Consider the following 27596-nt stretch of genomic DNA (forward strand, 5'->3'; position numbering starts at 1 on the left):
CGGTGGGGCTCAGGGTTTGGGCGTGTACCCATCAACCAACATATCGCTGGTTCGATTCCAGATCAAGGCACATGCCCAGGTTGGGGGCTCCATCCCAGTGGGGGGAATGCTGGAAGCAGCTGGTCAATGATTATCTCCCATCATTGATGTTTCTTCCTCTCCCTTTTCCTCTAAAAAGTCAATAAAGACATTTAGAAAATGAACAGTGTTAAGACTGATTTGACTCAACAACAACGAAGTGATTGTGGGCCATCACGTTTTCCTCCAAGTCTTGTAAACTGAGTCATGCCTTGTTCTGTCTTTACACAGGATGTACCAGGCATACTCTAGGGAACAGGAGCGTGCCTGGAGCCGGTCTGCCTCAGCTTGGCCTATAGTGTTTGAGTTCTTGACTTCACGCAGAAGATATCACAACAGGAGTTCAGAGATTTTGAGGGAACATTTATTAAAGATGGGGATAATGAAAAACATCGAGGGCTTAGCATAGAACAAGGAACAGCAGAGAGACTAGGTGGGCCTCCTTGGGCTCTCTAGAAACACTACTGTGAGCTCACTCGAGAATCAGAGAAAAGAAGGCCTTGAGCTCAGGTTCAGGGGGTTAGCCCGGGATGAGCTGTCGCTGCTCATTGCTGCCTCGGTTGCAGGTCGAGCGGGATCCCTTAAAAGCTTAGGAGAGCCTGACTGTTGTGGTTCAAAGGTTGAGCATTGACTTATGAACCTGGAGGTCACAGTTGCATTCCCAAACAGGACATGGTCAGGTGGTGGGCTGGATCCCCATTATGAGGCATGCAGGAGGCAGCCTATCAGTGATTCTCATCATTGATGTTTCTATCCCTCACTTCTCCCTTCCTCTCAGAAATCAATAAAAATACACACTGAGTGGCCAGATGATGATGATCTCTGAACGCATAATAATCTGGCCACTCAGTGTATAGCCTATATAATAAAAGGCTAATATGCAAATTGTCCCCTCAAACAGGAGTTCGACCAGCAGGCATGCTGGCCAACCGCCCATGTCCCCGCCCCCTGGCCAGGCTGGCTGGACACCACCCATACATGAACCAGGCCTCTAATACACACACACACACACACACACACACACACACACACACACACACACAGACACACACATACACACTCTGAGTGGCCAGATTATTATGCGTTCAGAGATCATAATAATCTGGCCACTCAGTGTATTTTTGAATGTATGTTCTAAATTAATTATACTTACATCAAAGTTTAAAAAATGATTAAAACTTGACACTTCCCAATTATTTTACTATGAAAGTTCTTGAGCATGTTTGTACCTACTTATTAATAAGTTGGAAATAAAATATAATGGTGTTACTGCAATATCTTATCATGTCCATGTTAACCTGGCTGGTCAGTGGCACCTTATTCACACACTCAAAACAAAGAAGCCTCATGCCAATGAGTGGTGCTTGAGCTGAATTAACACAAACAGGTCAGATAAGGGTGCTCTGTACAGTGCTAATGCTGAGTGATTGTGCCCGCACATACATAGGGCATAAGAGGACTTACCATTGTAATACTGCTGTGTCCTTTCCTGTATGCATGGGCATGGCAAGTTGGCCTTGAACCTCCAGCGTACTCTGCACAGGGCCCCTACAGCAGACTATCTATCCTATATAATAAAGAGGGAATATGCAAATTGACTCTGCCACAAAGATGGTGGCTCCCACAGCGGAGGCAGGGGTTTCTGTAACAAAGATGGCTGCACCCACAACAGAGGCCAAGTTCCCGTAATGAGTCTTAATGAGCAATCAGCAGGGACCTGAGGCTGCCCCCCACTACCATCATGGGGCTTGACTGGGGACTTCACCTGTGCCCCCCACCCAGCAGGGCTTTCCAGGGGACCTGAGGCCATGCCCCTAACCCGGAACCAGGTCAGGGGACCTCAGGCTGCATCCCCCGCCTTGGAGCCAGCCTGGGGTACCTTAGGCCGTGCCCCCCACCCAGCAGGGCTTGACGGGGGACCTCAGACCACACGCCCTGCCCAATGGGGCTTCACGGGGGGCCTCAGGCTGGAACCCCCTGCCATGGCACTGGGCCAGGGGATCTGAGGCCATGCCTCCCACCTGGCGCGGCTTGACAGGGGACCTCAGGACATACCCCCCGCCCTGGTGCCAGGCCAGGGGACCTGAGGCTGTGCCCCCTGCCTGGCAGGGCTTGACAAGGTTGGGACCGGCCAGGTCTGGATCTAGCCCAAAGGGGGTGGGGGTGGTTGTCTGGGTCTCATGGGATTTTGAGGTGCATGTGGGTGGGCGGGGACTTGACTCTGGGTCCCATGGTGCGCCCCAGACTTTGACAGGAGGAAGATTTTCATACACATTTTACTAATTTTCTTTCATATCTGACATATCTATTATAGAGGAAAGGCAAATAGTAATATTAAAATATTTCCTCTAATTAATCCCCTTTTAATGGGCACAATTTTTGTGCACCAGGCCACTAATATATATATTCCTAAGGGACCAAACAACTGAATGACCTTTTGACCATTTGCTATGATGTGCACTGACCACCAGTGGGGAGATGCTCAACACAGGAGCTGCCCCCTGGTGGTCAGTGCGCGCACACAGCAGGATCATCACTCAGCTGACTGACTGAGGAGCTCCAGATGCTGGGCTCACAGCTGACCAGCCCAGCTGCAGCAGTGCCAGCCTCTCCCGCCTCCACAGCAGCATTCTACCTCGCAGCTGCAGATGCAGGCGCAGCGGGGCCGGGATGAGCAGGCGTGGTGCCCGGCCCGGGTACAGATTTATTTATAATACCCGAAACCTGGAAATAAGCAATTTTATAGAAGATCAACAGATAAAGTTGTTATCCATAGAATACAATACTACTCAGCAATGAAACAAATTCGATATTCACATAAGCATTTGTATTGGATCTCAAAATATCTGTAGCAAAAAGGAAACCAGTATTTATTAAAAAGTACACACCTTATAGTGCCTATAAAGTTATGAAATATATGAACTAACCTAATGTAAAGGATGAAAAATGAATGATTGCATGGAAGACTGGGAAAGTCAGAGAGATTATAAAAGGCCAGGAGGAAAATGTAGATTGTAGGAAATGTAGGAGTACATTTGTTGGTATGAAAAATAATTAATACGTAAAAATATCAGAATAAACTCTGCTTTCACCGGTTACCTCAGCTGGGTGGGTGTCATCAAGTGCACTGAAATATCCTGGTTCAATTCCAGGTCAGTACACAGTTCCTCCTGGGTCACCAGTAAGTGTAGTGCAGGAGGGAGCTCATGTATGTATCTCTCTCTCTCTCTCTCTCCACCTTCCCTCCTCTTTCCCAATAAATAAATAAGTAAATAAATAAATATAATAAAGGCATTTTTAATAATATTTTTAAAGCATAAGCGGTGCGGTTTGTGTAGTCACAACTGAAAGTCTACTTTTGCCACTCCTTCAAGACAGTGACAGATAAGATTTCACCTGTGGTGGTTTCACAGCTTTATCTCTAGGTCAAGGCTGACAAAATAACACACATTAGAAAAGTGCGCTTTCTTGCATGTCAGTGCTCCTTTCCTGAGAGGAACAGCTTTGCCTCAATGTCAAAAAATAGTGGCAAGCAGGGAAGACTACTGCCATGGAATCAACAGGAATAGTTACCGGTTACAAAAGACACATCCTAGGACTGATTACAGGATTATCCTTCCTCCAGCATTGAGCTCTTACATTTTGAGAAATGACCTTGCGGAGAACACCTTATAGAAACCAGGGGAATCCTCAAAACAATTAAATTATTTTCTCTGCCAATGACTTCAGCTACAGGAAAAGTTTTGGAGGTGCTGAGAATGTCTGTAAACAAAGGACACAACCCATAGGCCCAGGAATATTTTTGGATTTATGTTCAAAGCAGACATTTTCAATCTAATTTACTTCAGTTTTTCCCATCGCTCTGAATATAGTGTTTCTGTCTCAATAGTAGTTTAACCTCAGAGTCTTAAAACAAGTGTCACAAGACAATGAAATTTCGTACTTCATGACACATGTCTCCTTTGCAGTCCGTGGGGAGGAGTTCCCCTAAACATTGCTGATACATATGTAACACATACTGTGAACAGAACATAATTCCTATTGTGAACAGAAGGACAGCAAAATCCTCCTCTTCTGGGTGACCACTGACCTCACCAATAACCAAGGTACTGGGGTGTAAATTAAAACTACAAAGTCATGCAGTCTTTCTTACAAGGCCTTGGGCAGCAATGCAAAATAAGCAGGTTGTGGACAAAGACTGATTTTCTGCCATCATTCTCTCCCTTCCGAAGCACTGAAGGTTTGACGTCCCCACAATATCTGTTCACATTTACATACTGACAGATCACAATAGTGCTTTCAAATCATGGCAGGCAGTGAATAGAACCAACACAATTAAAGGTACAACAGAAAAACCACCTTTACTGAAATATCATAAACCAGAGCCAGTGGAGTTCAGATTGGTGAACTAGAACATAAGCCAATCATCACAGCATAATGTGAGAACCACCTTAAGAGGGACTACTTCTTTGCTGTTGATGGGTAATCTGGACAAACCCTGAGTCAGGCCCATTCCCTAGTCAGAGAGGAAGGAATGAAGACACTGCCAAGAGTTCAGAGTATTTATGTATTTACTTATTTACAAATCTGTAACTTTATTTAAATTTCGCCAGTTGTTCCTTTATAAAAAAGAATTTCATGAGAGGCAATCATTGATCAGCTGCCTCCTGCATGCACCCCACTGGGGATCAAGCCTACAATCCCAGCATGTGCCCTTGTCTGGAATCAAAACCAGGACCCTTCTGTCTGCAGACCAACACTTTATCCACTGTGCCAAATTTCCTAGGGTGTGTTCAGAGTATTGAGAATTTATTCAAGCACAAAAGAGCATGCAGGTTTGTAACTGATTCACACTGTACATGTGAGCCAGGTGGTAGAGGAGAAATCACTGCAGCCATAAACCTTCACAGTGACATCAATCACATAGTAGACCTGGGCAGGATAGCAATTGTAGGCAGCTCCTTAAAGCCTCACTTGTACCAGAAACTTGAGGAATCTAGCAGAGTATATTTCCTGATAAAAAGGGATCATATTGAGATAAAAGTGCATCACAGATTCTCCTTCAGTGTTGTTATTCTGGGTAAGAAAAAGGAAACATTACCTACACATTTAAGGCCTATCTCCACTGTGACATCTCCGGTGTCTTATGAGGCTACAATTTTTGGTAAAAGATGTCCACAATCTGTACACTCAAGGCTTTTAACCAGTGTGAACTTACTGATATTTATTAACATTAGAGTTACTTCGGAAGGACTTCCCACATTTACTACACTTATAAAGCTTTTCTCCAGTGTGAATTCTCTGATGTTGAATGAGTTTAGAATTCTCACTCAAGGTCTTCCCAACTGTATATTCATATGGCTTTTATCCAGTGTGAACTCGCTGGTGTCTGTTGAAATAATACTTATATCTGAAGGACTTCTCACATTCACTACACTTATAAGGCTTTTCCGCAGTGTGAATTCTCTGATGTCGAATGAGTTTAGAACTCTGACTGAAGGACTTGCCACAATCTGTACACTCACATGGCTTTTCTCCAGTGTGAACTCGTTGGTGTTTCTTGACATTAGACTTACATCTGAAGGACTTCCCACATTCACTACATTTATAAGGCTTTTCAGCAGTGTGAATTCTCTGATGCTGAATGAGTTTATACCTCTCACTGAAGGACTTCCCACAATCTGTACACTCATATGGCTTTTCTCCAGTGTGAACTCGTTGGTGTTTATTGACATTAGACTTACATCTGAAGGACTTCCCACATTCACTACATTTATAAGGCTTTTCCACAGTGTGAATTCTCTGATGTTGAATGACTAAACAACTATAACTAAAAGACTTCCCACAATCTGTACACTCAAATGGCTTTTCTCCAGTGTGAACTCGTTGGTGTTTCTTGATATTAGACTTATATCTGAAGGACTTCCCACAATCTGTACACTCAAATGGCTTTTCTCGAGCGTGAACTTGCTGGTGTCTATTGACATCAGACTTACGTCTGAAGGCCTTCCCACATTCACTACACTTATAAGGCTTTTCTCCAGTGTGAATACTCTGATGTTGAATGAGTTTAGAACTCTCACGGAAGGACTTCCCACAATCTGTATACTCATATGGCTTTTCTCCAGTGTGAACTCGCTGGTGTCTATTGACATCAGACTTACTGCTGAAGGACTTCTCACAATTACTACACTTATAAGGCTTTTCTCCAGTGTGAATTCTCTGATGTTTAATGAGGGTAGAAATCGCACGGAAAAACTTTCCACAAACTGTACACTCAAATGGCTTTTCTCCAGTGTGAATTCTCTGATGTTGCATGAGTTTAGAACTGTTACTGAAGTACTTCTGACTACCTGTACACTCATATGGCTTTTCTCCAGTGTGAACTCGTTGGTGTTTCTTGACATTAGACTTATGTCTGAAGGACTTCCCACAATCTGTACATTCATATGGCTTTTCTCCAGTGTGAACTCGCTGGTGTTTATCCAAAGAAGACTTATATCTGAAGGACTTTCCACATTCACTACATTTATAAGGCATTTCTCCAGTGTGAATTCTCTTATGTTGAATGAGTTTATACCTCTCACTAAAGGACTTCCCACAATCTGTACACTCATATGGCTTTTCTCCAGTGTGAACTCGTTGGTGTTTCTTGACATTAGACTTAAATCTGAAGGACTTCCCACAATCTGTACACTCATATGGCTTTTCTCCAGTGTGAACTCGCTGGTGTTTATCCAAAGAAGACTTATATCTGAAGGACTTCCCACATTCACTACACTTATAAGGCTTTTCCGCAGTGAGGATTCTATGATGTTGAATGAGTTTAGAACTCTGACAGAAGGACTTCCCACAATCTGTACACTCATATGGTTTTTCTCCACTTTGAACTCTCTTATGTTGAATGAGGTTAAAGATGCTTCTGAAAACATTCCTACATTTGTCACAATCATAAATCAGTTCTCCAGAACAGACACCATGACATTCAACAACTTTCTGTTTCTTGCTGGCAGCTTTTTCACATTCAGCCCATTGGTGATGACTTTTCCCACTGAGATATTCCTGTGAAACCTCACAGCCCCTGTGTGGCTCCTCAGTGTTCTGAGAGGCCGGTGCCTGGAGAAGCTCTGAGGGAGCTTGGACATCTTCCCTAACCTCCCTGTTGTTTGAAGGTACCTCTGATAAATAGAAGCTACACCTGGTAACAAATGAGGGTCTGTCCATAGTTTCTCTCCAGGAGGTCTCTTCACTGACATCCTTCTGTTGCTGGTAAGGGTTTGCACTGAAACAGAAGTCTCTCACACATGAGTCACTGAAGAAGCATTTGTATTCTGCTTGTAACTCAGTCAGGTACAAAATATCTTTTAACACTGTGAAACACCGCTTACAGAAATGTGACTTCTGGATTGCTGGAGCTGTGTTAAAAGCCCTGACATGTGACTCTCCTTGTACAGATACACTCTGATCAGAACAGGCCTCCTCCTCATCCTTTTTATGCCAACCACCTGAAAACAGAAAAAAGGTGAGGAAATGATTGAGGACTGTGGGGACAGGAGGAATTTCCATTACAAAAGTGTGTTGCCAGTAATGACACCTGGGCTCCATGCAATTTTCAGAAAAGAAGAGATGTGATGGAAGCATTAATAAGAGGCTTCTGTGAAGTTCTGGGCCTCTGCAGATCCGAAAGGAAGGAAGACCACACCAGGAATATGACACAAAGATGGGAAGCACCACATGGAAGAGAGGTAAGACTTCCAGCCCTTCCTTAGCTTAACAGTGTTCAGCAGGGCTTGTCTGCAGGTGACATAGAAAAACTGCAGAATTTTCCTTATCTCTTATTTGAAAAAAAATTCCATAAACGAGTAGCTGGTGTTTGAAACCTTCTTAAGCATGTAAGTGCACTTCATAACACATGTGTAAGTCAGTGTTAAAGAATACAGCAGAGGCAGCAATGCAGAGGAGCAGATGACGTAAAAATGCCATAAAGGTAAACATAGCCGAAAGCCAGGAAGTCACAGGTGAAATGACATGTCAGAAGGAGGAAAGTAGGTAAAAGATAAGGTAGAAATGTGGTGTAGCGAGTGGTACCTCCATCTGAACACTGATGGAAAAGAGCTGGTTCCTGCTTTGAAAGAGGGTCTTACAGGAACAGTACATGGTTCATGCAAGTAAAGACCATAACCTGGCACAGATAGTCACCCAGGAATTTAGCTATAGGAAAGGGGTAGAAATGGAAGCCATGGATCTGAATATAGTCACCCTCCCAGGAAGAAACAGCAGGTGGGATCAATTAAGCTGTCTGTAAGACCCCTTACTCCCAGAAACTTCCTGCACTTGCTGAGACAAACGCTGTAAGAGAAGTTTGTGGAGTCTATTGCTCAGGGCTTTCCACAGTGCTCAGCACTGGCAGCCATAGTACATTTGAAAAGACAGTTAGGAATATTTGCAGAACCTATGGTCCGGCTGTGAGACAGAGAGTGCTATGCCTGGAGAATAAAGTAAGAGAGAACATCACCTCAGGACACTGAGATGTGAAGTTCTTACCTACAGATGCAACAAGTGCAAACACTTCCAGCATCACATCGCAGTACAGACGTCTCTGAGCCTCATCAAGGAGCACCCACTCCTCCTGAGAAAAGGCAATGACCACGTCCTCAAAGTGCATATCCTGTCAAAATGGGGACAGTACAGCCATGATCAGATCTCTTCTAATATTCCAATTCTGTCATGTTGTTAACTCACCACATCCATCTGCTCCCTCTACTCCCCACATCAGAGAAGATACCAGGCCTCGGTCCCATAAAATCCAATCTATCCTTATATTCCTACTGATGCTGTGTCTTCCACAACAATAAAGGGAGTTGAGCAAATAGAAGATACCTGTGCTCTGGGGCTCAATGTGAGTCACACTGCCCCTTCTCAATAACAGTGGGTGTCAGGACCTTAGGGTTATGAGAGCTGTTGGACATAAAGGGAGTGTGAGTGATTTGGCACTAGTCTTGTCAGGTAATATGCTTGTTTTCTCTGAATTTTCCCTCCAAGACTCCAAAAAACATGGCATCACACTTCACCATTCTGACTCCAAACGCAGATTGTTGAGGCCATTACATTTCAGTACATCATGTTTCATCACATAATTCTTTGAACCACACTCCTCCCATGCAGCTTCATTCCAAGAGGAACAACCTCACTGGCAATACGAAAATGCTGTGACAAGGACAGGTTGTTACCTAGTTAGCTTCTTCTTTCAAAATTCTAATTTATCACCTCTATAATGTATTTCCCTCTTATCGTCTCCCTTGCTCATGTCAGTGGAGGTTTTCAAGCACAGGTGACACTGATGTATGCTATCTCATTCCTATTGATCACTGGGGCAGCCCTCAACAAAAAATGGCAGTTGAATGTGTGTGTGTGTGTGTGTGTGTGTGCGTGTGTGTGTGTGTATAGTAAGCTCTTCATCTGGCATGCAGAACTACAACAACTTCTCTTTTCAGGAATTACCCTAAAATTCCCCATGTCATACCATCCAGTCCCCACCAGAAATGGACTCACCCTTCTTTCATTATTATGTTAATGTCAGGGCCCTGCAGCCATAAATTTACATACCCTCTCCAAGTGCATGACATTTTTTCCTACCACACCTGTCCCACACCTGCACTCCCATATCCTAAGCACCCATACTCAACTCATTGGCCTCATACTCACTATTGAGCAGGTATGACCCAGAGAATGCCTAGAAAATTTAAACTGGGTGATGTACTACCCATAATCTCATAGTTCACAACCAGAGAGGAAGTGTTGTGTCCTGCTCTGAAGGTTTCCATCCCTGATTGTTTTTTTCCCTCCCACCTCACCTAATGTGAACCACATCGGATCTCAGATATTCAGAGCCCACCACCACTGGTGCTGCACTTGATGTCTCTTCACCAGTCTCAGCCTTTCGTCACTAAATCCCATCACTTGTGGCCTCTACCCCATGCCCAGTGAACTCAGAGATGACCACTCATGCCCCTAAGCAATTCCGCTAAACTGACTGCAACAACCCAGCCACAGCGATGGTAATAAAAAAACAAAAAACAAAAAACAAAAAACAAAGAAAAACAAAACCTGGTAAGTGTTTAGAGAAGAAAATAAGCACCAACCACAGTCTCGTCTTGTTTGAAATACTCTTTGGCATCCAATTCTAAACACACACACACACACACACACACACACACACACACAAACAAAGGTGATCTACAACTCCTATGTGGTCTATACATTTTCCACTACATTTAAGGAAGTCTTCCTATTGAACTCTCATCAGAATTCTAGACGCTCTTGAACTGCTCTCTGAAATACCCTAACAGGCCAGAAAATAAAAGTTTTTGTATCTCCTATGAACATAACACTTCCTACTATGAATTTCTCCGTCTAAGTTGATGGTGTTTCCATACATTCGGGTGCTAAATCCAAGCCTTAATTTCAATTGATACTATTACTTCTCTGTCTCTCTCAACCCCAACATTAGAAAATCCAGGTGGCCACACCTAAATCACCGATCTAGAATGCAACTGCTACTTCCATCTCCACAGCCACCATCGTGAGCCAGTTACCATCATCCTCAACCAATCTATCACAGCTGCTTCCTTCCTAGTCTTTCTGCCTCCTCCCTCACAGGCATATTGTTCATCATGCTGCAGCCACCAAGAGTCTAATGAGATCTGGTTCTGATCACGTGTCACCACTTCTGGAAATCTGCCATACTCCCATCACCTGCAGAACAGACTCTAAAATTGTCACAAAGCTCCTCTAGATCTGATTTTCTCCCATTTTTAATACGTCCCTCTTTTTATTTATTTTATTTTATTTTTGAAGACTTTTTTTTTATATTTTATTGATTTTTTACCGAAAGGAAGGGAGAGGGATAGAGAGTTAGAAACATCGATGAGAGCAACATCGATCAACTGCCTCCTGCACAGTCCCTACTGGGGATGTGCCCGCAACCAAGGTATATGCCCTTGACCGGAATCGAACCTGGGACCCTTCAGTCCACAGGCCAACGCTCTATCCACTGAGCCAACCCGGTAGGGCTACCTCCCTATTTTTAAAAAGAGGATGCCTACAATTCTCAGAACAGGTTTTGTCTTTACTCCATGTGTTTACACATCCTGGGAGGACCTCCCACATCTCATTCCTCTAATTGACAAAATGAGGGAGTACTTCATACAACTCTAGACCTGAACTTAGGATCTGGGCTTAGTGTTTGTTCGAGCTTCCCAGGCCCAAAGGCTGGAAGAGTGGCAGGAGAGTCCCAGGACTCCACTATCTCAGAGGCCACAAGAGTGTGAGGCCCTGAAATAAGCTCCACAAACCAGTACCCCTAAGCGATGTTGCATTTGCAGGAATTTGTGGAAAGCAAAGGTCTGTTGAGAGCCTTGCAGACACTGCCAGGATCCATGGGCTCTGGCCACTCAGTACCTTTCCCTAGGCCCAGGGCCAGATGACCTGGAGATGACCACATTACATCAGGGCCTCAGTCCTAAAGGCACACTCTTGCCTAGTTTGCTATCTTTCAAAGGATTTCTCATTCCTGCCCCCTGCTGGTATCCTCTCCCTTCTAGGTTCTTCTTCCTCTGAGCAGTTGGGAAGTTAAGAACCCTACTTCAGATAACGTCCCTCATTTATTCTCCACCATCGATGGCCCTAGGTTCCTGAGAATGAAACTGAAACTTCTCACGCAATATTTCGCCTTGTTTGCTTTTTTGCCTTTGGATACAAAACAAGCCCAGGATTCCTGAATTCTTTCAGCTCAGCCGCACCAACCGAAACCTTACAAGGTGGCATTGCAGCCTGTCACCCTCTCTCATCCCTCACACCATCTATCACCCACATCACTGTTCTGGATCTTGTGACCTGGGCTTCAGGACCTGACAGGCACCCAAGGATGCAGGGTAAATGGAATGAGGAGGAATAGAACTCTGCAAGCAAAACAGAGTCAGGGAGGCACATAGGCCTCAATACTGGCTGTTGCTGCTCAACAAGCTTCAGACAAACCACTGCACAAGGGGGGCTCTGCCTCTGATGCCTCATCCTCTTGTGATCCAGCACTGGAGCCTATGAATATGTTAACACAACAAAGAGCTCAAAATGCCCACCTTGAGAAAGAAGCTGAAAGTAATACCCAGCCAATCACCGCAGGTAAATACACCTGTCCTGGGCTTTCATTGGCTAAACACAGCCATCATTGGGCGCCTTGCCCTTTGGGTAACTTACGTTTTTTTGGCCCAGCAGGTGGCATTAGGATCCCAGTCACTGACTGATCATTGCAAACATTGGTATTGGAGCGCCCCAGGGGCACTGGGAACTGGTAATTTTCGGATTTGGTGGCTGGTTCCAGGCTTCTGGGAAGTGCAACTGATCTCTTATTTGGAGATATTATTTCAGATTCTATGAGCATTTCAGAATGCTCACTGGGGTGGAAAACATTATTTCAATTATTCCTGAAGACCACAAATCTGAATGGATGTATTGTTTTTATCCTTTTTATTTGATTTTTAGTATAGAGAGTAGAAGGGAAAGGTAAAGAGAGAAACACTGACTTGTGCCTCCTGATGGCCCCTCCCACCGACTGGGAATCCACCAAGAAAGCCTGGCTTGTGCCTCACCAGAAATCAAACTGGTACCCTTTCTGTTCATGGGACTACGCTCAACCAGAGACCCACTCCAGTTTTCACATTTTTTAGTTTTAACAAAAAATATCACATTATTAAGATAAAATATACATAATCCTATTTGTTTAAAAACAAAATTTGAAAACATACATAGATGAACAAGTTGACATTTCCTACATTGTCTACATGTTTGTAGTCAGTACACATTGTGAAGCTATGGGGTTAAGAGTTACTGAATGTTTACTACATGTGCAAGGCCCGGGATTCAATGCTTCACATGCATTACTATTTCAAGGTAAATCGACTGCTTGTGAAGTTTAATAAAAGGCAGGACTAGAAGTCAAACCCGTGTGTCTCTAACAACAGAGCTCTGGCTCCTATGTTAGGCTCTACTGCATCCTAGAGAGTAGAGTTGGTAATGTATAACCATTAGGATGGGCTAGATATTATTGTGGATAACAAACTAAAGAAGGTACCTTTCTTGGTTATGCTACATGTCCTCCCTGGTTCTCCTGGGACTGGTACAAAAGGAACCCACCATGTAGATACCTCCTTCATACTCAGAGATGGACAGCGACAGTGGCCACTCTCAGTGCTTCCAGATTTTTCTGTTAGAAGTGACAGCTTCACTCCCAGCATATTTCATTGATCAAAGCACAATTCAGGGGGTCAGGATGAGAACTTGACCTTCTTGATGGGCCTCATTTCTGTGATCACACGTGACCACCTCTTTTGGGGCTGTGCAGAGGCAAAGGAGATGGGTGGGTTTTGGTAGGCAATGACAGTGGGAAAAGCCAGTATGGTTCTCTCTTTCTTCATCCACGTGGACTTTGTCCCAGAGCTGCCCAAAACCATCACGGTCAAGATTCAAAGGAGTGAACTTCAACAAAAGGAGACTGGTTAGATATCATTGGCAGCAAACTCAGAACCCATTTCTGAGCGTGACCTTTGATAAATTCGTGGCTGTCTCACTTCCCCCATTATTGCTGAAGTGAAGACCCACATGTTAAGAATGTGATTGGGAAGGATACAGGACTTGAAGCATTCCAGCATCCATGTTCTTTGAAATCAGCATCAATCACTACTCTACCTCCAAGTCTCTATCTTTTGCATTGGCCAGGTGAGTGCTCCTTCAGGTGGGGCTAATTGTCAAAATGCTGACATTAACACCAATGTTGCTACTAGGTATCCATTCATTCTGTGCCTGAACTTGTGCTAAATGTGGCCGCTCCATAGTTCTCTCCATCCTCATTGGAGAGAGCACTAGGCCTAATTTTCCCTCCTCATCCCAATGTTCCTGGGTGTCCAAGCTCACCTAGTAAATTATGAGAGCCCAGATGTCAAAAACTGATGCTCTGAGCAGCCCCAGGCACATTCCCTATGAAGTATCAGCCTAGCTTACACATGGGCAAGAAATTGACCTGCTCATCAGGGACCAGGAAGACCACTAAACTCTCCTAGCCCTCTCCAGTTATTCATTCCTACGGGGGAATCAGGAACCTAGAATTCTTCCCCCCATATACACACATCCACTGATTCCTTTCAAGGATCCAAGTTCTCCCCGATCCTCCCCGAAGGCTTAGAGTACTTCCAAAACAGCACCTCCATATTCTATACCTTCTTTCTGCCATCAGAGTCTCCCCCAATTCCCCACCTTTGCTCAGACTGGGGTTCTATGACCCTTCATTACATCCACCCATAAGGTGACATGGGACCAAAAGGGGTAAAACAGAGGCTTGGAAGAGCAGGTAAAAAAGGGGCTCAGCTTGGGAAGCAAGGAAGATGAACATACTATCCTCTAAATCAACCCTCTGGAGATTGCCTATGCATTTGCCTGTTGTTGGGGTGCACACATACACAATCTCACAGGGAACATACAGAAACCACAAGCAGAGAAACGCACAGGCACAGAACACCCCCAGGCAAAGATGGGTTCTCAGGAACAGAGCTTGTGCCCAGGCTCACACAGACCCAGACTACAGACTCGGACATCACTTTGAGGGGAACACACACAAACACACAGATAAGAACACATGGGGACACCAAGACAATGTCACAAGGCACACCAACACACACAGTGGACACACACCGGCACACACAAGAAGAGACATACATGGAGACAGAAGAGTGACACAAAGAGAATAAAAACACACACAGATACAATCAGGCACACACAAAGTAGCAGCAAATTTACACATACAACCAATACTCACACATGCAACAGAAACACTCTCTCAAATGCTGAGTCCTACTAATACACGGTTTGAAGGAAACATTAAGAATTATAGTGTTTCCTGGCCACGTGGCTCAGTTGTTTGGAGCATCATCTCATAACACCCTAACCCCCCAAAAAGATTGTGGATTTGATCCCTAGTTAGAGCATGTACAGGAAGCAAGTGATCCATGTTCCTCTCACACCGTTGTTTCCTTTCTCTTTCTCTCTTCCTCTTTCTCAAAAATCAATAAACATATCCTTGGATGAAGATTAAAAAAGAAAAAAAATAATTAAGGTATTAAATTTTGAAGAACATAGAGTTAAATATAGAGCCATCCTCTAAAACAGTTGTCTTCTTCATTTGAACTCAGTTGATGCCTGTCTTCTTTTACTTAAGAAGCTAATAGAATCAATTTGTAAAACAGTATCTGGCGGGCCGAAACCGGTTTGGCTCAGTGGATAGAGCGTCGGCCTGAGGACTGAAAGGTCCCAGGTTCGATTCCGGTCAAGGGCATGTACCTTGGTTGCGGGCAAATCCCCAGTGGGGGTTGTGCAGGAGGCAGCTGATCGATGTTTCTCTCTCATCGATGTTTCTAACTCTCTGTCCCTCTCCCTTCCTCTCTGTAAAATATCAATAAAATATATTTAAAACAAAACACAAAAAAACAAAACAGTATCTGGCGGGAAGAACACCGGCGGCACAGAAACCATGCCATCTTGAAAACCAGAACTGCTTGAGACTAGGATCCTAGCCTCGCCACCACCCAGTCTGGTCTCAGTAGCAAACCGGTACCATACAGCTGTTCTGGTAGAAGACCTGCGACCACAGGTGCAGACACCAAGACTCCAGGCACCCCAGCTGCAGATTTCTGTGAGTCACAAATCCAGTCCCCCTCCCCCACCATCTCAGTGGGACCGGATCGGAACTGCCAGACCCAGGACTAACAACAGGGCTTTCTGAAAACACACAGCAGTGGCAGCTCTACCTGACTTTAAGTCTTGGTGTCGGACACAGAAAGTTTGTTTCCTGCGAGCAGGCTCCGCACCAAGGCAGGGAGACTGTTGAATTTGACCCTAAGTGACATCTTTGAGGAGACTGTTTGCAGAGACCAGATTCCACGCCCACGCAGGGCAGGGAGACAGCGCTGAATCTGAGCCTGGACTTGTGAACTAGGGGAAGTTTGTTTCCCATGAGCAGGCTCTGTGCCAAGGCAGGGAGACTGCTGAATTTGACCCTAAGTGCGCATCCTTGGGGAGACTGTTTTCTGCAATCAGATCCCGCACCCATGCAGGGTAGGGACACAGCGCTGAATCTGAGCCTGGATGCTTTAAATCAAGGTATTTGTCTCCTGCAACTAGGCTCCACGCCTAGGCAGGGAGACTGTGCTGAATTTGATCTTAGGCATGCATCCTTGGGGAGACTGTTTTCTGCGACAAGATCCCACGCCCACACAGGGCATGGAGACAGCGCTGAATTTGAACCTGGATGTGCAAACTAGGGGAATTTGTTTCCCACAAATAGGCTCCACGCCCAGGCAGGGAGGCTGTGCTGAATTTGAGCATAGGTGTGCGACCTTGGGGAGATTATTTTCTGCGACCAGATCCTGCACCCATGCAGGGAGACAGTGCTGAATTTCAGCCTGGGGGTGCAAACCCGAGGAGATTGTTTCCCACGACCAGACCCTACACCAGGGGTCCTCAAACTTTTTAAACAGGGGGCCAGTTCACTGTCCCTCAGACTGTTGGTGGGCCGGACTATAGTTTAAAAAAAAAAAACTATCAACAAATTCCTATGCGCACTGCGGGCCCAGGACAAGTCGGCTGCTAAGCAGGACAGGCAGCGGCACCAGGCGAACCGGATAAATCTCCTCGGCGGGCTGCATGTGGCCCACGGGCCATAGCTTGAGGACGCCTGCCCTACACCCTGGCAGAAAGGCTGTGCTGAATTTGAACCTGGACGTGCAAACCCAGAGAGTTTGTTTCCCTCACCCAGGCTCCACGCCCAGGCAGGATGTGCTGAATTTGAGCCGAGGTACACAACCTTGGGGAGATTGTTTTCTGCGACCAAATCCCATACCCATGTGGGGAGACAGTGTTGAATTTGAGCCTGGGGGCACAAACTCAGGAAGTTTGTTTCCCAAGACCAGACCCTGCACCCAAGCAGGGAGGCTGCGCTGAATTTGAACCTGGACGTCAGAACTTGGGGAGTTTGTTCCCCAAGACCAGAACCCGTGAACACACAAGGGGGCAGCACTGAATTTCAACCTAAGTGCATGGATACGGGGAGATTGTTTCCCGCAGTGCACACCCGCGGAACCAGACCCCACACCCACACTGAGCAGCAGTGCCACCTGACTTTGATTCAGGGCAAGCGCACACAGAGGCTGTTTTCCGCAGGGCAAGAGTGGACCTCCTGCCAACACAGTGCGACTGTGCAACCCAGTCTCCCAAGCAGATCGGGGACCCTGAATCTCCACGCAAGGGGCAGCAATGAGCACCAGGGACTAGACTCTGTTTCTCACTGCATGCGCCTGGGATCCCTGATTCCCAGTACATTCACACTAAGAGCAAGTGACTCAAATTCTTAGCGCATGCGCACACAGGGACCCTAATTTTCGGTGCAAGGTAGCACCAAGCAACAGAGACTCTGATACTCAATTCTCAGCGCGGACACAGGAAGCATCTGACTCCTGACACGCATTATGGGACTTTGATTGTTGGCACACCTAAGCAGGTTCTCTGTTTCAACGTGACACAGGCCGGGCCCCAGATTCTAGGTGCACACACGAGGCCACACTAAGCGCCTGTGACTGACGCGGGGCGAGCGTGGCTCACACCATCCCATAGCAGCTGCACGTCATGGTGTCAGAGCTCTTCAGTGACACTTGGGGGTGCAAAACTCCTACTGCACATGGCCCAGGCCCCCGCGACTCTGGTGATAGTCAAAATGAGGAGACAACAAAACAATCCCCAGAGGAAAGAAAAGGAGGAATCGCCAAGAAAGGAAATAAGTGAAACGGAAGCATGCAACACGACAGAAAAAGAATGCAGAGTAATGGTCATACAGTTCATACACTGGATGGATGAGAAAATCAACAACCTATGCAAAAATCAGGAAGAAATGAAAAATGATATAGCTACAATCAAAAACACCATGGAAGGCTTCAACAGTAGACTGGAAGAAGCAGAAGACTGAATTAGTGAATTAGAAGATAAAGTACAAAAACAAGCCCAATATGAACAGCAAATAGAGAAAAAAATGAAAAAGCAGGAGGAGAGCCTAAGGGAGCTTTGGGACAATGCAAAACGAAATAACATACGTATAATAGGGCTGCCAGAAGGACATGAAGAGCAGCTAGGATTAGAAAATCTATTTGAAGAAATAATGACAGAAAACTTCCCTGATATGGAGAAGAAAAAAGTTACACAAGTACAGAGTCCCAAGCAAGATGAACCCCAAAAGACCCACACCAAGACACGCCATAATTACAATGGCAAATGTTAATGACAAAGAGAGAATCTTAAAGGGTGCAAGAGAGAGACAGAGAGTTACTTATAAAGGATCCCCCATCAGATTATCAAATGATTTCTCAATAGAAACATCAAGCTAGAAAGGAATGGAAGGAGATATACAAAGTGATGCAAAACAAGCATCTAAATCCAATAATACTCTATCCTGCAAGACTATCAATAAAAATTGAAGGGGAAATCAGGAGCTTCGCAGACAAAAAAAGGCTAAGCGGTTTATCACTACCAAGCCAGCAATGCAGGAAATGCTAAAGGGAATGCTGTAAAAAGAAGAAATAAAAAGGTAAGAAGGAACACAGGCTCAAAAAAATAAAAATGGCTTCAAACAAGTACTTTTCAATAATAACTTTAAACGTAAATAGATTAAATACTCTAATCAAAAGACATCGAGTGGTTGAATGAATAAAAAAATGACCCATATATATGCTGTCTACAGAAGACCCACCTCAAAACAAGGGACTCACACAGACTGAAAATGAAGGGATGGACAAATATCTTCCAGGCAAATGGAAATGAAAAAAAAAAAAAAAAAAAAAGCTGGGGTAGCAATACTTATATTAGACAAAATAGACCTCAAAGTGAAGGCCATAACAAGAGATAAGGAAGGCAACTTCATAATACTAAAGGGATCAATACTACAAGAGGATATAACCCTGGTAAACATATATGCACCCAAATTAGGAGCACCCAAATACATAAAAAATCTCCTGGAAGATATCAAGGGAGAGATCGACAATAATACAATCATATTAGGGAACTTTAATACACCACTGACTTCACTGGATATCCTCTGGACAGAAAATCAACAAAGATACAGCAATCCTAAATGACTCACTTGATTAGATAGACTTAAGTGACTGCTTCAGAACATTTCACCCCACAGCCACGGAATATACATTCTTCTCAAGTGCACATGGAACATTTTCAAAAATAGACCACATATTGGGTCACAAGCAAAGTCTCCCCAAATTCAAGAAGATTGAAATCATACCAAGCATCTTCTCAGACCACAATGGCATAATATAAGAAATAAACTACAATAAAAGCAATCCAAAATACTCAAACACTTGGAAGCTGAATAACATGTTATTAAATATCGATTGGGCTACCAATGAGATCAAAGAAGAAATTAAAAACATCCTGGAGACTAATGACAATTAAAACACAAAAATGCAAATGCTATGGGACACAACGAAAGCAGTCCTGAGAGGGAAGTTTATAGCTCTACAGGCCTACATAAAAAAAGAAAAAAAAAGAAAAAAATGGTAATAAATCATCTAACTCTACAACTCAAAGAATTAGAAAGAGAACAACAAGAAAAGCCCAGAGTGAGCAGAAGGAAAAAGATAATAAAGATTAGAGCAGAAATAAATGACACAGAGACCAAAAAAAAAAAAAAAATACAAAATATCAATGAATCCAAGAGCTGGTTCTTGGAAAGGATAAACAAGATTGATGAACCTCTAGCCAGGCTTACCAGGAAGCAAAGAGATAGGACCCAAATAAACAAAATCAGAAATTATAGAGTCAAAATAACAACAGACTCCACAGAAATACAAAGGATTGTTAAAAAATACTATGAACAACTCTATTCCAAAAAACTAGACAACCTGGAGGAAATGGACATATTCCTAGAAAAATACAACCTTCCAAAACTCAATCAGGAAGAATCTAAAAATCTCAATAGGCTGATAACTATGGAAGAAATGGAAGCAGTCATCAAAAAGCTTCCAGCAAACAAGAGCCCGGGGCCAGACGGCTTCACAGGAGAGTTTTACCAAACATTCAAGGAAGAACTAAAATCTATCCCCTTCAGATTATTCCAAAAATTCAAGAGGAAGGAACATTTCCAAGCTCATTCTATGAAGCCAGCATCACCCTAATACCAAAACCAGATAAAGACAACACAATGAAAGAGAATTACAGGCCAACATCCCTCATAAACATAGATGCCTAAATCCTCAACAAAATTCTAACAAATCTGATCCAGCAGTACATCAGAAAGATCATACACCATGACTAAGCAGGATTTTATCCCAGGGATGCAAGGATGGTACAATACCTGCAAATCAATAAACGTGATACATCACATAAGCAAATAGAGGGAGAAAAATCACATAGTCAAATATATTGACACAGAAAATGCATTTGACAAAATCCAACACCCATTTTTGACAAAAACTCTCAGGAAGGTGGGGATAGAAGGATCATACCTCAACATCATAAAAGCCATATAGGACAAACCCACAGCCAACATCACACTCAATAGGCAAAAAAATAAAACCATTTCCCCTAACAACAGGAACAAGACAGGGATGCCCACTCTCACCACTCCTGTTCAACACATTACTGGAAATACTAGCCATTGTTATCAGACAAGAAGAAGAAATAAAAGGCATCCAAATCAGAGAAGAAGAAGTAAAACTGTCCTTATTCACAGATGACATGATACTGTACTTAGAAAACCCTAAAGCCTCCATCAAAAAATTATTAGACTCAATAAATGAATTCGGCAATGTAGCAGGATACAAAATTAATGCCAAGAAATCTATGGCATTTCTATACACCAGTAATGAACTTACAGAAAGAGAGACTGAAAAAGCAATCCCATCTGCCACTGCACGAAAAAAATTAAGATACCTAGGAATAAACTTAACTAAGGAGGTAAAAGACCTATATGCAAAAAACTACAGGACACTGAAAAAAGAGATAGAGGAAGACATAAAGAGATCGAAGAACATATCCTGTTCATGGATTGGTAGAATCAACATCATCAAAATATCCGTACTACCCAAAGCAATCTATAGGTTCAATGCAATCCGCATTAAAATACCAACGGCATATTTCACAGACCAAGAAAGAACTATCTAAAAATTCATCTGGAATAAAAAAAGACCCCAAATAGCTGCAGCGATCCTGAGAAAGAAGAACAAAGTAGGTGGGATCTCAATACCAGTTTTTAAGCTGTATTACAAAGCCACTGTTGTCAAAACAGTCTGGGACTGGCACAAGAACAGACATATGGACTAATTGAATAGAATAGAGAACCCAGAAATCGACCCAAACCACTGTGCCCAATTAATATTCGACAAAGGAGGCATGAACATACAATGGAGTGAAGGGAGTCTCTTCAATAAATGGTGTTGGGAAAACTGGACAGATACATGCAAAAAAAAAAATGAAACTAGACCACCAACTTACACCATACACAAAAATAAAGTCAAAATGGATAAAGGACTTAAACATAAGACGGGAAATCATAAAAATACTACCGGAATCCACAGGCAGAGAAATCTCAGACATTTGCTGAAGCAATTTCTTCACCGATACCGCTCCTAGAGCAATGGAAGCTAAAGAGAAAATAAACAAATGGGACCACATCAAAATAAAAAGCTTTTGCACAGCAAAAGAAACCATCAGCAAAACAAGAAAGCCCACATATTTGCCAATGATATCACCGATAAGGGTTTAATCTCCAACAATTATAGGGAACTCATACAGCTTAACAAAAGGAAGATAAACAACCCAATCAAAAAATGGGAAACGGACCTAAATAGAATCTTTTCGAAAAAATACAGAAGGGAGGCCAAGAAACCCATGAAAACATGCTCAAAGTCACTAATTATCCGAGAGATGCAAATCAAAACGACAATGCGGTACCATCTCACACCTGTCAGAATGGCTATCATCAACAAATGACAAGTGCTGGCGAGGATGCAGAGAAAAAGGAACCCTCGTGCACTGCTGGTGGGAATGCAGACTGGTGCAGCCACTGTGGAGAATAGTATGGAGTTTCCTAAAAAACTAAAAATGGAACTCCCATTTAACCCAGTGATCCCACTTCTAGGAATATATCCCAAGAAGCTAGAAACACCAATCAGAAAGGATATATGCACCCCTATGTTCATAGCAGCACAGTTCACCATAGCTAAGATCTGGAAACAGCCTAAGTGCCCATCAGCAGATGAGTGGATTAAAAAACTGTGGTACATTTACACAATGGAATACTATGCTGCCCTAAAAAAGAAGGAATTCCTACCATTTGCAACAACATGGATGGAAATGGAGAGCATTTTGCTAAGTGAAATAAGCCAGGCAATGAAAGATAAATATCACATGATCTCATCATCTAGGGGAAATAATGAACAACAGAAACTGATGAACAAAAACAGACCCGGAGACAGGGAAGCATCGATCAGACTGTCAAACCTCAGTGGGAAGGTAGGGGAGGGTGGGGGTAAGGGGGAGAGATCAACCAAAGGACTTGTATGCATGCATATAAGCCTAACCAGTGGTCTCAGACAACAGGGTGGGTGGGGGCATGAGTGGGTGGGGTTTGGGAAGGTAATGGGGGGATGAGGACAAATATGTAATACCTTAATCAATAAAGAAATTAAAAATCAAAACAACAACAAAAAAACTTGTATCTGTAGAAAAAAACAGCACAATAATGCCAGCAGATTTATTTATAAAACCCCCAAACGTGAAAATAAACGAAACCATACACAGATCAAAGGATAAGTGGATAATCCAAATAATACAATATTTCTTAGAAACAAACAATTAACTATTTACATAAATGTCATTGGTGAATCTCAAAATAACTGTGTAGCATGAAGGATGTCAGTGTTGCTTAAAGATTATACACCTTATAATGCCTACAAATAATGAAAAATATGAACTAATCTATTTCAAAGAAGTTATATCAATGCCAGCATGGAGGGCTTGGGAAGCAGAAAGAGGATAAAAGGGGAGGAGGGCCCTAGGTTGTTTGGCTCAGTGGATAGATCGTTGGCCTGAGGGCTGAAAGGTCCCAGGTTCGATTCCAGTCAAGGGCACATGCCAGGGTTGCGGGCTCGATCCCCGGTGGGGGCATGCAGGAGGCAACCAATCAATGACTCTCTCTCATGGTTGGTGTTTCTATCTCTCTCTCCCTCTCCCTTCCTTTCTGAAATCAATAAAAATATATTAAAATAAAAGGGCATGAGGTAAATACAGGGTGTGGCAAAAGTAGATTTAGAGGTGTTGGTATTGAAAATAATTAATAAATGATAATACCAGTATAAACACCACCATATCCAGTGTGGTTCAGTTAATTGAGCGTCATTCCATTCATTAAAATGTCACTGGTTCAATTTCAGGTCAGGGCACATGCGTTCCTGGATCCCCAGTAGTGGGCTTACAGGAGCCGGAAGATTGATGTTTCTCTCCTCCTCCCTTCCTCTCTAAAAATCAATAAAAATATCATTTAAAATATATAACGTAGTTATTTAAGAACAGAGAATAAACTGTGTTTTGCATACTCACAACTGTAAGCCTACTTTTGCCTCACCATGGATATGTGTAACAGAGAAGCTTATTTCACCTGTGAACGTTTCAGAGCGTGATCCGTATGTTCAAACTCACCAAAGAGTACACATCAGTAAAGTACATTTCATTGTTTGCCAGTGATACATATGCTTAAGTAAAGCCTTAAAAAGCAGATCCAAATAAGAACCTAGGTATGCCTCTGTTGTTAGAAAATTAAGTTGAGCAGATAGAAGTTACCTGTGCTCTGGACCCCCATGTATGCCACACTGCCTCTTATCAATAGAGTGGGTGTCAAAAACATAGGTTAGAGGGGGATGTTGGCCATAAAGAGAGTGTGAGTGATTTGATACTGTTCTTCTCAGGAAATAGCCTGTAGACCCTCGGGTTGTTCCTCTAAGTCACCAAAAACATGGCATCTCACTTCACCCTCTTGACCCCATTCCCAAGGTGCTGAAGCCATCACTTTTCACAATTGGCTGCACATAGTTCTTTGAACAACACTTCCCTCACACAGCTTCATTCCCAGAGGCACCACTTCAAAGGTAATGCAGATTTGCCATGGTGAGGATAAGTTATTTCATAATCACCTTCTTTTCCAAAATTATAGTTCACCACCACCAACATCTATTTCTCTCTTACCCTTCTTCCTTACCCATGCCAGTGGAGATTTACACGCCTGGTAACACTGATGAATGGTATCTCATTCCCATCAACCAGTGTTTCCTCACAACAACAAAAGTCAGGTGGTTAGTTAAATGGCATCTGAGCTCTTAACCTAGAGTGTAGCACCCAAACCCCTCTCTTTACAGGCAGTTACCCTAAAATTCACCTTATTGTTACATCCAGGCACCACCATAAATAGACTCTTCCTTCATTCACTCTTATGTCAATGTCATGGTGCTGTGGCCATGAATTCACATTCCCTCTCCAAGTGCACATCACTCTTTCCACCACACCTCTCTCACACCTGCACTTCCACAGCCCCGCCCCCATACTCATCTCCTGGCCTTTTACTTATTACTCAGCATGTGTGGTCCAGAGGATGGTTGCCAAATGGAATCAGGATCGAGCACTGCCCAGACTCTGACAGTCCACACTCATAGAGGCAGCCTTGAGTCCTGCTATGTAGGCCTCTCTCCATGGCTGTTTTTTTCCTTCAACCTCAACTATTAACAACAACAATCAGATCTCAGAGATCCATAGGCCACCTCCTGTGATGCTGCCCTTGATGTCCCTTCACTAGTCACAGCCAACATCTCTCAGTTAACCGTCACTGAAGCCCCAGCACCGATGGCCCTCTGCACCATGCCCTGTGAGTCTCACAGATGACCACTCAAGCCTCTTAGCTAATCCACAAGACTGACTGCAACTCCCCACAGCCAGGCCACACCCAGGGTCACAACAAAATCCTGGTGAGAGTTTAGAAAAGTTGATATGTCCCAGCCCTAGTCTCACCTTGTTTTAATTAGTTTTCGGCCTCGGCCACCGAAAAACCATTATCTGTCCCCCACACTCTACATAACAACGTCTGTCCCTGTGCTGTGTTGTGACACCAACCTCCAACCAACAGTGGCCCCAGCAAGAAAGCCAGTCCTCAGGCTCACACTGTCCCTTCTGGGCTACCACTACCATTACCAACCTGACCATGATTCCCTGTATGTAAGTGATCTGCAGTCCTGGCTGATGTGTCTCAGTTGGTTGAGCATAGACCCCTTCACTGGTAAAGTCACATGCTTGGGTTGTGAGCTGGATGCACTGTAGAGGTTGTGCAGGAGGCAACCAACCATTGTTTCTTGCTCATCCCTGTTTCTCCATCTCTCTCTCTCACTTCATTTGTACATATAAAATCAATGAAAATATGTATGTATTTTAAAAAACATACCTGCAGGTTACTAATTCAGCTCACTGTTTACTCCAAGCCTTGGCACATTCTGGAACCTATGTCCTGGAAGAACTGCCACTCATCACACTGGTGGCCAAGAACAAGGTGTACACCATGAAGGCCTAGTCGTGGCCTTAGGAGTCTGGGCTCAGTGTCTGTTCAAAGTCCCCAAGTCCAAGGGCTACAGGAGGGGCTGACAGTCCCAGCGCATCACTATCTCAGAGGCCACCAGTGTGTGAGGCCCTGAAATAAGCTCCACAAACCCGTACACCTAACGATTCTGCATTTGCAGGAATTTGTGGGAAAAAAAGGGTCTGTTGGGAGCCTGGCAGCCACCAGGCTCTATGGCTCAGGCTGCTCAGTACCTTGCCCAGCCCCGAGGCCAGGTGCCCTCCAGATCCTGTATGATCTCAGGGCTCAGTCCTCAGTGCTCACTCTTGCCAGTTCCCTTACCATTTACAGGACTTCCCCTTCCTGTCCACAGCTGCTGTCCTCTGTCTTCTAGTCTGTTCTTCCTCTGAGCAATGTTAGGAACAGTTAGACCATTACCCCAGAGAATGTCCCTCTTTCTTTCACAACCCACTGTCCTGAGAATGAAAGTAAAACTCCTCACACAAAACCACACCTCATCTTTGTTGCCTTTAGACCCAAACAGGCCCGGGTTTCCGAATCCTCCCAGCTCAGTGTCACCATCACGTCCTCACAAGGTGGCACTGCAGCCTTCCACCCTCTTCCCCCATCACCCATGTGTCACCCACGAGGGACTCACCATTCTGAACGCTGGGACCTGGGCGGCAGGACCTGAGAGGCGCGGGTCCCCCAGGCTGGAGGGTGAAGTGGGGTCAGGCTGCGGGAACGCTGTGAGCAGAGAGGAGTCCGGGAGGCACGGAGACCCGATCTCGGTCTGTTGGGGCTCCAGGAGCCTCAGACACACCCCGCACCGCAGGCAGCTGCCCCCCAGGCCTCCTCCTGCTCCCGACCAGCGCCCTGAAGCCTGTGACTCTGTGAACAGACCTAAGAGGTTAAAATGTCCACCGCGAGGAGGAAGCAGGAAGTCCCGCCCTAACCGGATGCGCAGACACCAAAATGCCCTTTAGCTCCGCCCACATGATTGCAGTTCCTTCTGGGTAATGTAGTTTCCTCACCGCCCAGGACAGTACTAGCCTCCCAGTCCATGGGAATGAAGGTGTGTGGCAGAGAGAGTGAGGCCTGGGGCGGACTAGATGGGACCAGAGGCCTGGCTAACAGGAGCCGATGAACAGATCTCCAAGGGGAAGGAGGTGGGAGGAATGCAAGAGATCCACCCAAGAATATATACAGAGGGGGACATGGGAGACATCGATAATGCTATCAACAATAAAAAATATATGTATTTTTGTAAATTTTAAAATAATGAGCCCAGCTGGTGTTGCTTAGTGGTTGAGCCTTAACCTAAAAACCAGGAGGTCATGGTTCCTTTTATTTTATTCTTATTCTTATTTTTAAATTATTTATTGTTTAAAGCATTACATATAGTATTACATATAACTCCATTTTCCTCCATTGAGCTCTGACCAGCCACCCCCATGCCTCAGCACATGCCCATACCCCGCATAGTGTCTGTGTCCACTGGTTATGCTTATATGAATGCATATAAGTCCTTTGGTTGATCCCTTAACCCCTCCCTTCCCGGACTTCCCTCTGAAGTTTGACTGTCTGTTCAATGCTTCTATGTCTCTGAATTTATTTCTGTTCATCAATTTATGCTGTTCATGATATTCCACAAATGATGAGGGCATGTGATACTGGGTCTTTTCCTAGTCAGGGCACATACATGGTTTGCAGGCTCAATTCCCAGTGTGGGGGTGGAGTCATGCACGAGGCAACTCATCAGCAATTCTCTCTCATCATTGGTGTTTTTCTCTCTTTCTCTCCATTGCACTCTAAAATC

At 44.2% G+C, this 27596-nt stretch overlaps 1 protein-coding gene across 1 annotated transcript; it reads right to left on the reverse strand.

The window, feature by feature from the left end:
• Positions 1-4643: 4643 nt before the first annotated feature.
• Positions 4644-26719, reverse strand: LOC308239164 (uncharacterized protein). Its single transcript, XM_080651793.1, has 3 exons — positions 26436-26719; positions 8623-8746; positions 4644-7583 (listed from the first exon to the last, which is right to left on the reverse strand). The coding sequence occupies exons 1-3, from the start codon at positions 26436-26438 to the stop codon at positions 5443-5445; spliced, it is 2268 nt and encodes a 755-aa protein (XP_080507919.1). The 5' UTR covers positions 26439-26719; the 3' UTR covers positions 4644-5442.
• Between the last annotated feature and the right edge of the window lie 877 nt (positions 26720-27596).

The sequence above is a fragment of the Plecotus auritus genome (assembly GCF_963455305.1).
Source record: "Plecotus auritus genome assembly, chromosome: 15".
NCBI lineage: Eukaryota > Metazoa > Chordata > Mammalia > Chiroptera > Vespertilionidae > Plecotus > Plecotus auritus.